Raw genomic sequence first — 15,128 nt, forward strand, 5'->3', positions numbered from 1 at the left:
TTTGTCAAAGTAACCCTCAGACCCAGCAAGCACATAATAGGTCCTTAAGGAAACAAACAACAACCCCCCCTTTACTTGTGCCAGATTGCTCACCCCAACATTGTGCCTCTGTTGCTTCCCTGCCTTGCTGTATTTAGCCTGTCCTGTCCTGTGACAGCCACACATGGAGCGCAGCAATGTAATTAGACTAACAGGTGGCCCTGTGACTATCATCATTTAACAAGCTCGGGCCCAAGGCGGGCAAGCTTCTGGAAGCTGTGAGCCACCTGTGCGCAGATCACACAACACTTCAGCTTGGGACTGGTGTCTGCTCAGTCAGCTTGTGTGATGCTCGGTCCTGGTCTCCCGGGACATTAAAGGAAATGGAGGGGAGCACAGAGGGAAACTGAGTGTCCATCAGGGCTGTCCCTCTAAGGCAGGGACATCCACAGCATGGCAGACAGCTGCCTGTGTCTCTGTTGAAATGTCCTTATTTATTACTGGTGTAAGCTGGTGGGATAGGAGAGCTTGCAGAGCCAGCCCAGAAGACAAGCAAGGGGTGCAGACATCTGAAAAAGGAACCGCGCTGGCAGGTGGGAATGAGAGCAGATGCTAGAAGTGAGGCATTAGGACTGCAAGGAGAGGCCTACCAAGACTCTGCCTCCTCCCACTTCCTTGAGGGAGGGCGCTTTACTCCCCCACCCCCCCCCCCCGTTACCCTCTCCCTCTCCTCTCTCCTCTCTTGCCATCTTTAAAAACCACACGCAGGCAGAAATCAATCCATCAAATGTCATTACAGATTTATTAAAGCCTGATGTAGAAAGACATTTAGCAGTGCCATCTCCAGGAAGCGTAAAAAGAGCACTTCAATTCAGTCTTGTGCTTTGAAAAATCTAAATATATTTTTATCATATAAATAATTCTTTTCATGTTTTAAGTGCATCTGTGTGTATGGGTTTTTATCCCCCTTCTTCGTCTCTTCACTCTTTAAATTTCTATTTTTTCCTCCCCCAGATTGGCCAAAGTTGGAAACGACGGACACCTGCCAAGCTAATGGTGTCGGGAGGTGGCACCGCCGTCTCGCACCGCTACCAGTAGATTCCAGAACTGCGGTTCAGTGTCTGTGGCGTCACAATGAAGGTAAGCCTCTGGCAAAACTCTCAGAGAACAAACCCAGGTCCTTGTCCATCCGCAGGGAAGACTCTCAGGGCGGATCGCCGTGAGGTTTCAGGAGGGAATGGTCTGTTTTAAATAACTGCTGAGTGAGGAGGAAAAAAGAACCCCCCCTCTCCATTTTGCTACAAACAGAAAGAGTTATCAAGTTATAAGTGTCAATAAGTCACCTAGAGACAGCTTTTTGATGGAAATGAGGGGCTCCATACAACCTTGGCGAGTATGCTGTTGTGTTTTCATGGTAGCTAAAAGTATTATAGCTTATTTAGGGCTTTAATTACATTCTCAAAGTAGAATGAGTTTTCTTTAAAAAAAAAAAAGCCCACTCTTTAGATGTAAAAATAACGGCTTTTGTGATATAATTTAAGGGCTTTCTTCATTTCCACCATCAGGATTTATTTCTAGTGATAAAATTGTATTAAAACTGTCTCTTTCTGCAGGTAACTTCCAGGCAAGGGCAGCATAGGCAGGCACATGCTTGAAGTCGGTCCACGCCTAAGTCATTTTTATTCCCCAAGGGGCTGATGGGGTCGCTGCCGTTGCCCTGATTTAGGTCCTAGGGGATATCACACCTGATAGTTTACAGTGAGGGGTGGTGGTGACAGGCTGGTGGCGCCTAGGGGCCAAAGAAAAGAGGCCCACCTTTTCTGAAATATTCATTCCTCCCCCTGGAAGATCATTTCCCAGTTGGACCATTCGCCTTTGGGTGGTGATGAGGTGGCAAAGACCTTTGGAACTTTGCAAACAGCGTTGGCCCTGAAAATGAGTTTCAGGATGTTGGGGAAACAAGGGAAGTATTTTCCAGATTCCTAGAGAAGCGGGCAGTAGAGGCCTGTCTGTGATGAGTCTGTCTGGCCACACGGTGGTATAATCTTCCCAGTGGATCACTTCTGGTTTTGTTATTTTCATCCTTTTTCTTTTCTTTTTCCTTTTTTTCTCCCCTCTTCCTCATTGCAAGGACAATTTATAAGCCTCCTAAACAAGTGAAAGATGGTTTTGATTAAAACAGCCTGTTGGCTCAATAATCTGTGTCATTTTAAAAACATCCTTAATGCTGCGGAGGAACACGATGATGTCAGGAATGGCCTGGGGCCCCATTACAACAGTAACGGAATAAATAAAGAGCAGAAGCACGGGGTCATAAAAACAAAATTAAGCTAATGTTTCAAATTTTGACAATTATGAATTCTTCCTCTAAAGAAGACATTAAAAATAATCTTTTTTTTTTGTTTCCCAGGCACTATTAGATAAAATGCAAAGAGGCTAGTTCTACATGGATGAGTTTGTAGTTTTCCCATGGGGTAAAGCATGCCTTTAGAGGAAAACTCAGTCAAATCAGGGCATCGGTTCCTCCTTGGATCCAGCAACTGTATGGGGCTCATGCAGGCGGATGGCCGTGGTTCTTAGAATTTCTTAAGAAACGCAGCCTTAATTCTTCCATAAGCTATTGGAAATGAATGATCGGGGGAAAATGACAAGCATATTTTTGTTTTTTTTCTCCAATGCAAAACAATCCCGCATTGTGGGCCAGTCTGGTAGGAAACAGAATCAAGTAAATATAAGAAAATCTGCATCCGTACACGGCGATCTAGTCAGTATATACAAATATGTACAGCATCGTGTTCCCAGCCATCCAGGCTGCCACTCTCCCAACAGAACAGCCTGTTCGTTCCCCCTCCTTCTAGTGCACCAACAACGTACACCCAGCATGCAGGAGAGAGTAGTGGCCGCGCACCGAGCATTCTACAGGTATGGCTGCAGTCATTTTCTCTGAAAACAATTCGTCTGCTTTCTGAATATAAAAATGTTTGCCCCTGTCCCAGAAGCAAACACTTCCCTCCAGAGCAAGGATAAATGTAGTTCCTGAAAATCCTTCTGAACCCCTCCGTCCCCACCCGGAGCCCAGTTAGTTACTTTTTTTTTTTTTTTTTTTTTTTTCAAATTAAGATAAACTCAAAATCTGGAATGGATGCAAGGGACATTTCCCAGCTTGTCACAGAGACTCCTGCAGAACCAGAAACAGTTGGCCACAGGTCCACTTGGATATTCACGGGGTTTGAAAGTTCGTGGTTCGTCCTGCTGGGATCCAGCTCTCAGGAAGCAAGCCCATAGGGGATGAGAAGGTTTGCATCAGAAACCTAAAAGTGTGTGGCAAACTGGGGTTTTATGACACGGAAGAGCCCTGAGCCAAAGGTCACATTTCGGCACGTTTGCGGCGTGAAGGAAGGCAAAGTCTTGCTCCGACTTCTGCGGACTTTCTCTCCAGGCGGAATGGACCCACACTGTTTTAATTGTTTCTGCTTCGGTGCAGACTGCAGACCGGTGGAACTTTCTGTCCCTCAATATCTGCACGCACCTTTATAACTCTGGAATGTTCCAGAAGTCATTTAGAAAGTGAAAATAGGATGGGACCCAGCTCTATAGTTGAGACATAATAAGAGATTGTTCGTTCTATAAATATTAGCCTTCGCCTGGGGACAGACAGTCAGATGTAGGTTTCAGGTGCAAAATAATTCAGAGAGCATACTGAGATATATTTCCTGAAAGGCTTCAAGGGAGTGCTTAGATTTAGATTTTTTTTTTTTAAAAAAAGCAATGTATTTTTTTTTCAAACTTTTTTTAAACATCTCCTGGGGGCTCCAACCAAAAGTTATTACTTTTATTTCCAAAAGCTGTTTTAAGCAAATAAAACACAGTTCAAGGGGCTGTATTTGATCTGTCTCCTTCAAACAGACGTTACTGTAGATGGCCCTCACGGCAGTGTATGGCTATTGTCACGTCATTTGTATGCTGAAGGGTGTCAAGCCAGGGTGTCACTTCTTGGAAGAGCTATTTTACTCCGAATATATTTTTCCAAGGGAAACGGACAGTCTTGTTGCAGAAATATTATTCCACCTGGTACTAGCATTTTAAGACAGGCCATTTCTAATCCATAAAACATTTCCACTATTGCACGCGACACCCTCCCCCTCCCCCAAAAAAGCTTTGGGTCGCTTTGTGCATGAATAACTTTTGGAGGCACTACTAGGCCTGCTAGCCAAGGGTTCATAACTATTGGGAGGAGATTTTAACTAGAGACTGGGAATTACATAAGTGGCTTTTACTTTGGATGGAGGGGTCAAATTCTAGCTGGGAAATTCTAAAGATGATGTGTGGTTTTTCTGCCATAGAGATGCAGCTCTCTGTCAGAGGGCTGGAGATTCACACCCTCTTCCTCCAGCTCAATCTTTGTCTAAAAGTATTTTATGGCTATCTGGAGAAAGTGGAAGGGAGAAAATGAAATTAGCATTTTTGCACCTCACAGAGGGAGCAAAATAAACCGAAAGTTGAGTTTTGATTTTTTTTTTGTTGCCTTTTGCCTCTTCAAAACAGACAGCACTGAATTTGCTTTAGAACTATGTGTGTACGTGCAGTTTGTGGCCTTCAGCATATTCCTTGTTGTTATTTTGTATCCATTTCCACATTGGCACTCTATTTAGGGAACAGCGGATCATGGGAATACGGCACTTTATATGTTCTTAATGAGTATGTGAATACTTGCATGTATATGTCTGTGTATCACGTGTGTGTCTGGTGAACTCGGAGGCCAGAACTTGAGTGGCCCTGAGGGTGCTGGGAACTGAACCCAGGTCCGTTGTAAGAGCAGCCAGTGCTCATAACCACTGAGCCATCTGTTTAGTCCTAAGAGAAGCTGCTGCTGTCTTCCTCCCCCTCTTCTCTTCCCTTCCTTTTATAAAAACATTGAACACATTTAAAAATGATTCCCCCCCCCCCAAAAAAAAAAGAAGAAGAAAAGGCCTGAACCTGGTCAGATAACCTGGCCAGTGGCAGATGATAAACAGAATCTGGGAACCTTGTATGACCTGTGTCTTCAGGTTGACTGAAAAGTTTTTGAGGATTCTTATCACTGTCCTATCCAGATGATAGACATCAGTGAGCTTCAAGCATATGGATGCAGGTATGAACATCTACCGCGAGAGTGTGCGTGCACACACACACACACACACACATACACACACACACACACAAATACACACACATACACACACTCACACACACACATACTCTCACACACACACAAATACACACACATACACACACTCACACACACACATACTCTCACACACACACAAATACACACACATACACACACTCACACACACACATACTCTCACACACACACAAATACACACACATACACACACTCTCTCTCACACACACACACACACACACACACACTCATATATGCTCACTCACTTCTTCCCAACACGGCACTGTAATTCATGTTTTCTGTTGCAACAGAATTTGGGGGATTTTGCTCAGAACATTAGTTATGAAAGAGCTGAGCAACCAAGCAGGCATATTTTGGTGGTGAGTTTTTAGGGAAATCTATTTGTGTTCTCAACAAAATTCCTTGGGGGCTGTCTGGGCTATCCAATTTATTTTTATGGCTTTTAGGCCTTAACCTATTTGGAAGCTCCTTTTCTTCCCTGTATGTTTTTCACAGGGAAAAATTCCTTATTGTGAAGATACTAGGATTCTGACCCTCAGTGGACACTGTCATCAGAAGTCCGGGCAGTGGCTGGTGAAACAGTCCAGTCTGAAACAGGAGGGCCGAGATGAAAGGTGACTGGTTCACGGTGGTTCTCCTACTTCCGGATACACACGGTAGGAGCCTAACAAGATGGGTTGAGAGAATTTGCTGAATAAATTGCTTTTCCTGTTGGGCCTTGTGATGTCAGAGCTTATGATGTTTATCTGCAGATTTGCTGAAATACATAAAATTTAAATATTTGCATATTTTTAAAAAATGGCCTCTTTGCATTTCAGCCGATTGGTGGTCTTAGCTGGGAGGAGGCGTGGAGAAGGAAAGGGTACCTCTCATTGTCTCCTATCCCAAAGGGTGGCTGAAGAGTGGAGGTACTCAAAGGTAATTTGCATGATATTTGCATATCATTCCTCTTCCACTTCTGTGGTTCCCGCTTATCTGAGGGAGGAAGGAAGTGGTATGCAAGCAGATAAAAACATTCTCCTGGAGTTCAAGCTATTTCATTTTTTTTTCTCTCCAGGAAGAAGTTTCTAGAAGCTTCCCAGGCTTGCCAAATGAAGACAGGCCCGGTGTCTAGAAATATACCGAGCTGTGCACGGCATGGTGCCGGCTCAGATCTTGTTTTCTGTAGAGAACATTAACAGCTGTCTCTCAGCGGCGACACTCACAGTTGCCAAGTGACAACTCAGAAGTCTAACCAAATTTATCAATATTTTTGTCTCTCGCCTCCCACCTCACCCTACCAGAGAAATTGCACTAACAGAATCATATAGATTATATTCGAAACAGCGATTTATTCTTATTTTTTTCTTAGGAGTGAACCGGTTACCTAGGAGTTTGGAACTGTATTGTGTCCTCCCAGGTGGGTCACGAGCTCGGCGTTTGCTTTTGGTTGGTTCCAGAGGATCTGAATTATGTAGCTTTGCCTAATAACCCTGGGTTGGAGCAGGCGATTTTTATCAGCTTCACAGAACCCTGTGCTAATGTATTATCACCCACCCTCCCCTTAATAGAATCTCCCGTTGAAGGACAGAGCTCAGCCGAATCCACCCTTCCATCTTAACCCATCTGAAGACGGTCCTTTCCAGCTGAGTTCCGTTCATTTCTGGTTGAACAGGTTAAGCAGACAGACCTCTCTCTGTTCTCAATTCACTTTATGATCCTCCCATCATAAAAAATAATATCAGCACCTTGCTTTTCATGTCAGAACTACATCCGAGCCGCTGTTCCCTGTGCCCATGAGTAAATCCCATAAAAGCCGCCCCGTTGTACTGTTGTTATTTTTCCTTGTGGGTGATTGATTGATGGATGTGAGCTGACACTTCAATGAAGCTATTTCGCCTGCCATCTCAATCCGATGATGTGAGGGGTATATTTTCCGTCCATGCCTCATTACTTCAGAATGACATTCCTGGAACTTCATTTACTTTTCCCCTCCTTCCCTGAAGCACCATATTTTTCCCCATCTAGGTTATGCATGCCATAAAAAAAGCAATTTGCTATTATATGTGGCATAAGGGCAAACACTTTCCTTAGGAGGTAAATAGTTTTTTTTTCTTTTTTTTTCCTTCAAATTTATTTTAAATCCCAGTGTCAAATTTAGGGATCATGTCAAAATTCCCAAGACATTTCCAACAGGCAGCCTTTATAATAAATGGTAAAAAGGATGTATTTGGCTTCTTTTTGTCAGCCTCCCCCCCCCCTTTTCTTTGGATAAACCTTGGTAATTAAAACAACAACACAAAATAGTCCATTTGTTTCAGAATATGTGCTGAGAATAGTTTAAATATTTCACCTATAGCTGAGTAGCAATTTACAATACAATCCAGACTTGGCTGTCCTATGAGAATAAAGAGACCATTGTTTAAATGAAATGATGGATTTATCTATTATAGATTACTCTCCACCGTACAGAGAATGCTCAGCTAGCTTCCAAACTGTGTACTAGGTCTGTGAGATTTAATATTAAAACATGCTCTTAGCTTTTCCAAGTTGACTTAGGACCTGATTTTTAATCTGTGTAATACAGGTATTCCCGTTAATAATAACGTGTAATTAAGACATCCGTTAAAAATCCATAACGTTATTTAATGGAGAAAATCTAATACAGTTCTATTGGAATTTTTACGTTAAATTAACTTTAACGGGCTTTTAATGGATGTCTTAATTAGATCTCATTATTAACGGGAATATTCCACAAATTAAATTGGGCCCTTAAAGTTTTAATGAAAAAAGTTGCAGGAACACGTTTAAAACGGACACCCTGTTTCATGCATTCTGCTGGTTCAAAGAAGAAGCTGCATTTGAGAGGCAACGGGTCCGGCAAGGAGGGGTTGCCCAGTGAAGGTGGCCACTTCACCTGGCACTCTCGGTGATGCCATCTCGCTTTCTCTGGGGGTTCTAGTCTGCACCCTCCCAGTTTGCAGGGCTCATCCTACAGTGGTGCATCTGGGAGCTAAGCTTACAAAACCACTCAAGATTAACCATGGAGGACGCACTCCACAGGAAAAAGCCTTTGGCAGCAACACGGTTAAGCCTGTCTATTCCAACAACTTTCACAGAAGATGAACATGGTTGGGAGGGTTTTCTTGGCTCAAACTCCGGTTTAAACTTAATAACTCTTCTACTCTGCAGTGATTAATGGCTCCCCGGTGCAGGGGCAGGACTAGGGAATCCAGGTGCAACCTTAATTGTTACACTGAACAGAAACATTTCCTTTAGACAAACGTTCCCAGGGGGTTATAAATAGGAAATGGACGTTACCATGAAAAGTAAACCCCCAAGAGCAGCCCACTTGGACATTAAACTATGAAGAGTGATGTGCCCCCTCCCTTTCCTGTTACAAACTGACAAAATAAGTACGTCAATGCTCCCAGTCATTATTTTTCCTCGGCGGCACTTTGTTTCTTCCTGACCGTGAAGAGGGCCTCGGAGATGCGACAGGTCCCGTTGCAGTTCATCAATGAAAATCTAATATCGTCCATAAGGAGAGAAGTGGAAATCAATACTTCATTACCAAATTGTTAGTGAGGATGAAGAGAAATGGTTGGTGGGATTTTTTTTTTTCTTTTCTTCTTTTCTGCAGTCTTCTTGGAGCCGGGTGTCAGGAGGAGATCAGTGGTCCGATGTCAGAAGCAAGGGGTGCAACAAACAGAGAAGGGCTGAGTGAGGGAGATCCAGGCAGAAGATCCAGGCTAAGGCATTTGTCCTGCAGAGACGATCAGAACAGAGAAAACAGTGTTATTTCTAGAGGAATGGCCACTATGGGCAGCTATCTTTTTCCAGCTGTCTGTCTGTCCTCGTTTGGCTTTCTATTGCTGTGATGAAAACCACGACCAAAAGCAACTTGGGGAGGAGAGGGTTTACGTGGCTTACACTTTCACATCACAGTCCATTCCTGAGGGAAGTTAGGACAGGAACTCAAGGCAGGTAACCTGGAGGCAAGAGCTAAAGCAGAGGCTGTGGATGCTTACTGGCTTGTTCCTCATGGCCTTTTCAGCTTGCTTTATTTTCTTTTTTAAAAGATTTATTTATTATATATACAATGTTCTGCACACCAGAAGAGGGCACCAGATCTCATTATAGATGATTGCCAGCCACCATGTAGTTGCTGGGAACTGAACCCAGGACCTTTGGAAGGGCAGGCAATGCTCTTAACCTTTAAGCCATCCCTCTAGGCCCAGTTTGCTTTTTTTTTTTTTTTTTTTTTTTTTTTTTTTTAAATGAAACTCAGGGCTATCTTTCATGTAACCACCGACAGTGAACTGGACTCTCCCACATCAATCATTAATCAAGAAAATGTCCCACAGATTTGCATACAGGCCAGTCTGATGGGATCATTTTCTCAATTCATGTTCCTTCTTTGCAGATGGCCCTGGCTTGTGTCAAGATGACAAAACCCAAACAGCACAGCATCCTTGTTTCTACTAATGTTCTGAGTAGAGTCGTAGTTAGTCAAGGTCAGAGCCCAAGGCAGACGACAGGACAGAAAAAAATGGGCCAATTTAGGAATTTTTCTTTTAAAATCTAGAACCAATCAAAACATATTTATTTATTTACAATATTAATTGAATTGTTTTAAATATTTATTTGTTTATTTATGGTGGCATACACACACGTATGCGAGCATGTGTGTGTGCATGTGTGTGTCTATGAACATATAGATGTCATGGGTACACATGGTGGACGTCAGAGGACACTTGCAATTAGTTCTTTCTTTGGCCATGTGACTTCCAAGGTTCAAACTCAGGTCATCAGGCTTGGTACCTACGTAACTCTTTTATTAGCCCCCATCAAAAGACATTATATATGGGAGAGACATACCCAGGCTCACAGAAATAGAATAATATTAATACCCATCATCGGACGAATGGGTAAATAGAATACTGTAATTAATGCAATGGAATACTATTCAGCCTTTAAAAAGGAACGGCAATTTGATCATTCTACAACCTAAGTGACAACGACAAATTATGCTAAGTGAAAGGAGTCAGTCACAAAAAGACAGACATTGTGCCTGATACATTTAATGGCCACGAAATTTCAGTTTTGTCAATGATGACAAGTTCTGGAGAGGATAGTTTTGGTTGTACAATAATGTGAGTAGATGCAACAATACCAAAGTATATGCCTGAAAATGGTCATAATAGTAAATTTATTTATATTTATTTTACTGTAATTAAAAACATAGGGGCCTGGAGAGATGTGTAAATGGAGACTGTGTTGGACCCCCATGTTGGGCGAATGTAACGGAGACTGTGAGTTCCTTTCCCGGCAGCCCAGACCCGAATAATCACACAGAAATTATACTAATTACAACACTGTTTGGTCAATAGCTTAGGTGTATTCCTAGCTAACTTTTACATCTTTTTAATTTTTTTTATTGATTTTATTGAGCTATACTTTTTCTCTGCTCCCCTTCGTTTCTCCCCTCCCCTTCAACCCTCTTCCGTGGTGGGTCCCCATGCTCTCAATTTACTCAGGAGATCTTGTCTTTTTCTACTTCCCATGTAGATTAGATCCATGTACGTCTCTCTTAGGGTCCTCATTGTTGTCTAGCTTCTCTGGGATTGTGAAACTTTTACATCTTAAATTAACCCATTTCTGTTAATTTGTGTATCATCATGAGCCTGTGGCCTACTGGTAAGGTTCTGGTGTCCTCCTTTGGCAGCTACGTGGCATCTCCCTGACTCCGCCTACTCCCTCTATATCTCTGTTCTGATTCCTGCCTGGCTTTACTCTGCCCTGCCATAGGCCAAAGCAACTTCTTTATTAACCAATGGTAATAAAACATATTCATTGCATACAGAGGGGAATCCCACATCAGAAATGGCGCAGAGGTTAAGAGCACTGACTGCTTTTCAGGAGGTCCTGAGTTCAATTCCCAGAAACCACATGGTGGCTCACACCCGTCTGTAATGAGATCTGGGGTCCTCTTCTGGCAGGCATGTATGCAGGCAGAACACTGTGTACATAATAAATAAATAAATCTTAAAAAAAGAAAAACAAACACAATCTATTTTTTGCCAATAAGAATTTCTGGAAACTATATCTTCTGTTCTCTCACGCAGAGAGAGCACTCATTCATAGTTGGCTTTATCTCTGCCCACGTTCGTCTTTTTTTATGTGCTTGCTGAGGTCCACATAGCCACTGGTTTTGCCTAGTGCCACTTGTTGAATTTTTCAGTGGAAAACATTGTTGGATTTGTGTCTGATGATGCACGTGTGGCTGTAGTTTGCTGACCCACTCTTATCGTCTTGAACATGGACTTGGTTTCCAGTTTTATTCAGTGGTAAAAACAACCCGGATGACCCATTGAATATCTAGAGCTTTTTAGTATGTTGGGGTGTTTTCATCAGCTTCACCTCCCAGGTCTAGTTTTTGAGTCAAAAGAAGCGAATGTTTTCATGGTGAGAAAACAGTAATAAAAGCGAATTGGAAGGCCAGGCAGGATAGCTGAATGGATCAGCGCTGGGGGTGACTGAGTTTTGAGTTTGAAGCTCGCCTGGGCTATATATTGAGACTCTCAAAAACCTAACTCTGAGTAAATGGCTCAGCAAGAAAAGGTGCTTGCTTCTGAGCCTGAGGAGCTGGGACTTATACAAAGAGAGGGGGGAGCTAATTCTTCTAAAGTGTCCCCTGACTTCCACATTCAGGCTGTGAAGTGTGCAGCCCTCCCCCAAACACAAATCATGTAGAAAAATTCTAAAGCCGGAAGTGGAGAAAAAGAGGAAACTAAGGAACAATCTTTTTTTTTTCCCCTCTTGCTGTTACATTTCCTGTGAATAATCTATCAGTTACCTCATGATAAGCATGGAGGCACTTGTTGGATTTCTTTACTTATTTTTTATTTTTTAATTTTAAGTCAGGGGTTTTATTCCTTACCCTTATCCTGTAGACCAGGCTGGCCCTGAACTCAACAGAGATCTGCCTTGCCTCTGCCTCCTGAGTGCTGGGATTAAAGACACCTGTCACTACACCTGGCTTGCAGCAGGAGCTCTTAAGTGCCACAAATCCTTTATTTTTAAAAGTTGTGTATGTATGTATGTATGTATGTATGTATGTATGTTTGTATGTACGTATGTATGTACTGTGTGTGTACATGTGATGTGCATGTGGAGACTGAAGCCCCCTGCACGCAGAATAGCTTGACTGCCGTAGCTGTTTCTCCCAGGCGGGTCCCAGGTGACAGGAAAGTAGTGGGTGCTGTTGCTACTGTCAAGGAATGATGCAAAGAGCTAAAGACCTTGGCAATTTAGAGGCAGATCACAGGACATCTGAGTGCAACTGCTTTCAAATCCAGACATGAGGGCCTTGTATTACAGTCTAGATACAAAGCTGACCCCACGGGCAAAGTCCCTGGGAGTAGCTAAGCCTGGTGGTGCCCTGTGATTGTGATCCAAGGATCTGAGAGACGGAGGCAAGAGGGTCAGGAGTTCCAGGCCAGTTTGGAAAGACTTGGAGACCCCGCCTCAAAACCAAACAAACAAAGACGAAGTTCTTCAAGTCCCAGCACGGAGAGTTGGTAGGTGCGGTGTCTTTGGAAGGTCAGTGTACTGAGGGTCGGTGGGCGGAGACTTGGTCTTAAGTCATTTTGGGCCAATAGGTGGTGTTCCCCCTACCCCGTTAACTTAGAAACTTAGAAGGGGGAGAAGGAGGAAGAGGAGGGAGGTATCATTTTGCATTTTTCTCTAGTGTCTCCCCCCTGCAGGGGAGGGGAGGCTTTAAAATAGATCCTGGAAGAAAATTAAGGAAGGCCATAAAGAGTGTTCCTTTTTCTTTGCCTGCCGTGGATTACATAAACTGGGTTAAGGAAGAAAGAAATCAGAGAAAGTGACATTGCAGACTTTCAGTCTCTGTTGAAGCCTTAACTTTGTTGTTTCAAAAGCCCTTTTCTACCCCCCAATATGTTGTGCTACTGTGAGAAAAAAGGAAACAAATAAAAAATTTAATTACATATCTAAAAAGTCATAGGCTGTGTTCATTAAGTAGAGTTTGGGAGGGAGAGCCAGGCAAAAAAGATAGATAGCATTATTTTCATATTCATTAAAGAGCCACCAACAGATGTGTAGGATTCTCTATACTTTAATTTGGCCATTGTGCTGGCTAGTTTTATGTCAACTTGGCAGAAGCTAGAGTCATCTGAAAGGAGTGAGCTTCAATTGAGAAAATGCCTCCATAAGATCCAGCTCTAGGGCGTTTTCTTAATTCGTGATTGATGTGGGTGGGCCCTGCCCCCTGCCCACTGTAGGTGGTGCCATCCCAAGTGGTGCCATCTCTGGGCTGGTGGTCCTAGGTTCTATAAGAAAGCAGGCAGAGTAAGCCATGAGGAGCAAGCCAGTAAGCAGTACCCCTCCAGGCCTCTGCATCCTGCCTTCAGGTTCCTGCCAGGCTTAAGTTCCTGTCCTGACTTCCTTCAGTGATGAACAGTGAGCCAAACAAACCCTTCCTGCCCAAGTTGCTTGGCCTTGGTGTTTCATCGCAGCCATGGTGACTCTCATCAGGACAGCCATACTGGCTTTTTTCGCCCTCTGCTGAATTGTTTGGGTCAGTGGCTCCTTTCCCCAGCCCTTGCTCCGCCCTTCCTGTATCTTCTGCTCTTGTTGGGATGCTCCGGTCACACTGCGTCAAGAAGCACGTTATGATGACAGGAAGGGGATAGCTGGAGGCTGGGGTGTTAGGTCCCAGGAGAGTCCCCCTGGTACTGAAGAGGGTGCCCCACTGGGTGGTATGGCTTATCACAGCACAGATGTTTTGGGGAGCTTGATGCAGGTCTGGTCGCCTACCCTCAACACTGCGCATATCTGAAGACTGTACATTCTATCTGAGGTTGACAGGCTGTTGAGCAACACCCGTGGCCACTCCACACAGGTTCCCATGACACCTGGTTTCAAAGCATGCTCATGTACATACACACATTCTCTTCTGGAACGGACCAAAGCTGAGGGGTTTAGGTGATTTGCCTCTGTGGTGAGCAGGGATAAGGAGCGCGTGACTATGGACTCCTCTTGTAGGGCTCCTCCAAGGTATTTGGTTGAAAGTAGAAAACACAAGTGGAGTAGTAATGTTGAAAAAAAATCATTAAAAAAAAGAAACTATGACAAAGAGATGACGTGAAAGCGGAGACGGGGACTTTTAACGATGCCATCCTTGGAGAAACCCGCAGTTAATATTTTTCAAATTGATTTACAATTTGAAAATCCAAATTGGCTCCTTCTCATTGCTTGGTCTCGGCATCAGTGCCTCATTTAATTTTTCCTAAAAGAAATCTCTCCGCGAAGAAACCCTTAAACTTTGGTGGACGAATTTCACTTCTTACGGAGAATAAAATAATTGCTTAAGTGCATGGAACACTCTGCTGTGCAGACACAGATTCGTGTGGCAGATCACGCTTCAAAACCTCTCTCATTTTATCGTGCTGAAGGCTGGCCTTGAACTCGAGCTCCTCCACAGGGGTCACAGGGGTCACAGGGGTGGGTCCCCACATCCACACCCTATTGAACGCCCTGCCTCCTGCCAGACTGTCCTGGAGCCCAGCTTGGCCTCACACTCAGTCTGTAGAGTAGCCATGGATGCCCTTGAAATGTAAGTCTCTTGCTTCCAACTTCTGAGTTCTAGGATTACAGGCACACGGTACCATGCCACTCGATGCAGCACTGGGGATGAAACCCAGGTCTTCATGTGTCAGGCTGGCACTCTGAGTTCACACACACACACACACACACACACACACACACACACACACACACACACCACAGGCTGAGTTTCTTTGTGGTGTTTGGAGGAACTGTGATGTTTTCTTTCCTCAAACATCAGAGGGTCAAGCCAGTTAAAACCATTTAGCACATCAGCAGTGGGTGTGCTGGCCATCCAGACCCACCAGTGTGGTGTGATTTGTATGATTTTACTGATCCTGTCAAGATCGGC

The 15,128-nt window shown here is 43.8% G+C and overlaps 1 protein-coding gene across 2 annotated transcripts in view; it reads right to left on the reverse strand.

Moving 5' to 3' along the window:
• Positions 1-8,776: 8,776 nt before the first annotated feature.
• Positions 8,777-15,128, reverse strand: part of Tshz2 (teashirt zinc finger homeobox 2) — a 435,681-nt gene continuing 429,329 nt past the window's right edge. For both annotated transcript variants that reach the window (XM_038329799.1, XM_038329798.1), the window contains exon 3: positions 8,777-8,909. In XM_038329799.1, coding sequence (XP_038185727.1) covers positions 8,908-8,909 — 2 coding nt within the window. In that variant the 3' untranslated portion in view covers positions 8,777-8,907. The remainder of the gene's footprint in view (positions 8,910-15,128) is intronic.

The sequence above is a fragment of the Arvicola amphibius genome, chromosome 5 (genome assembly GCF_903992535.2).
Source record: "Arvicola amphibius chromosome 5, mArvAmp1.2, whole genome shotgun sequence".
NCBI classification, from domain to species: domain Eukaryota; kingdom Metazoa; phylum Chordata; class Mammalia; order Rodentia; family Cricetidae; genus Arvicola; species Arvicola amphibius.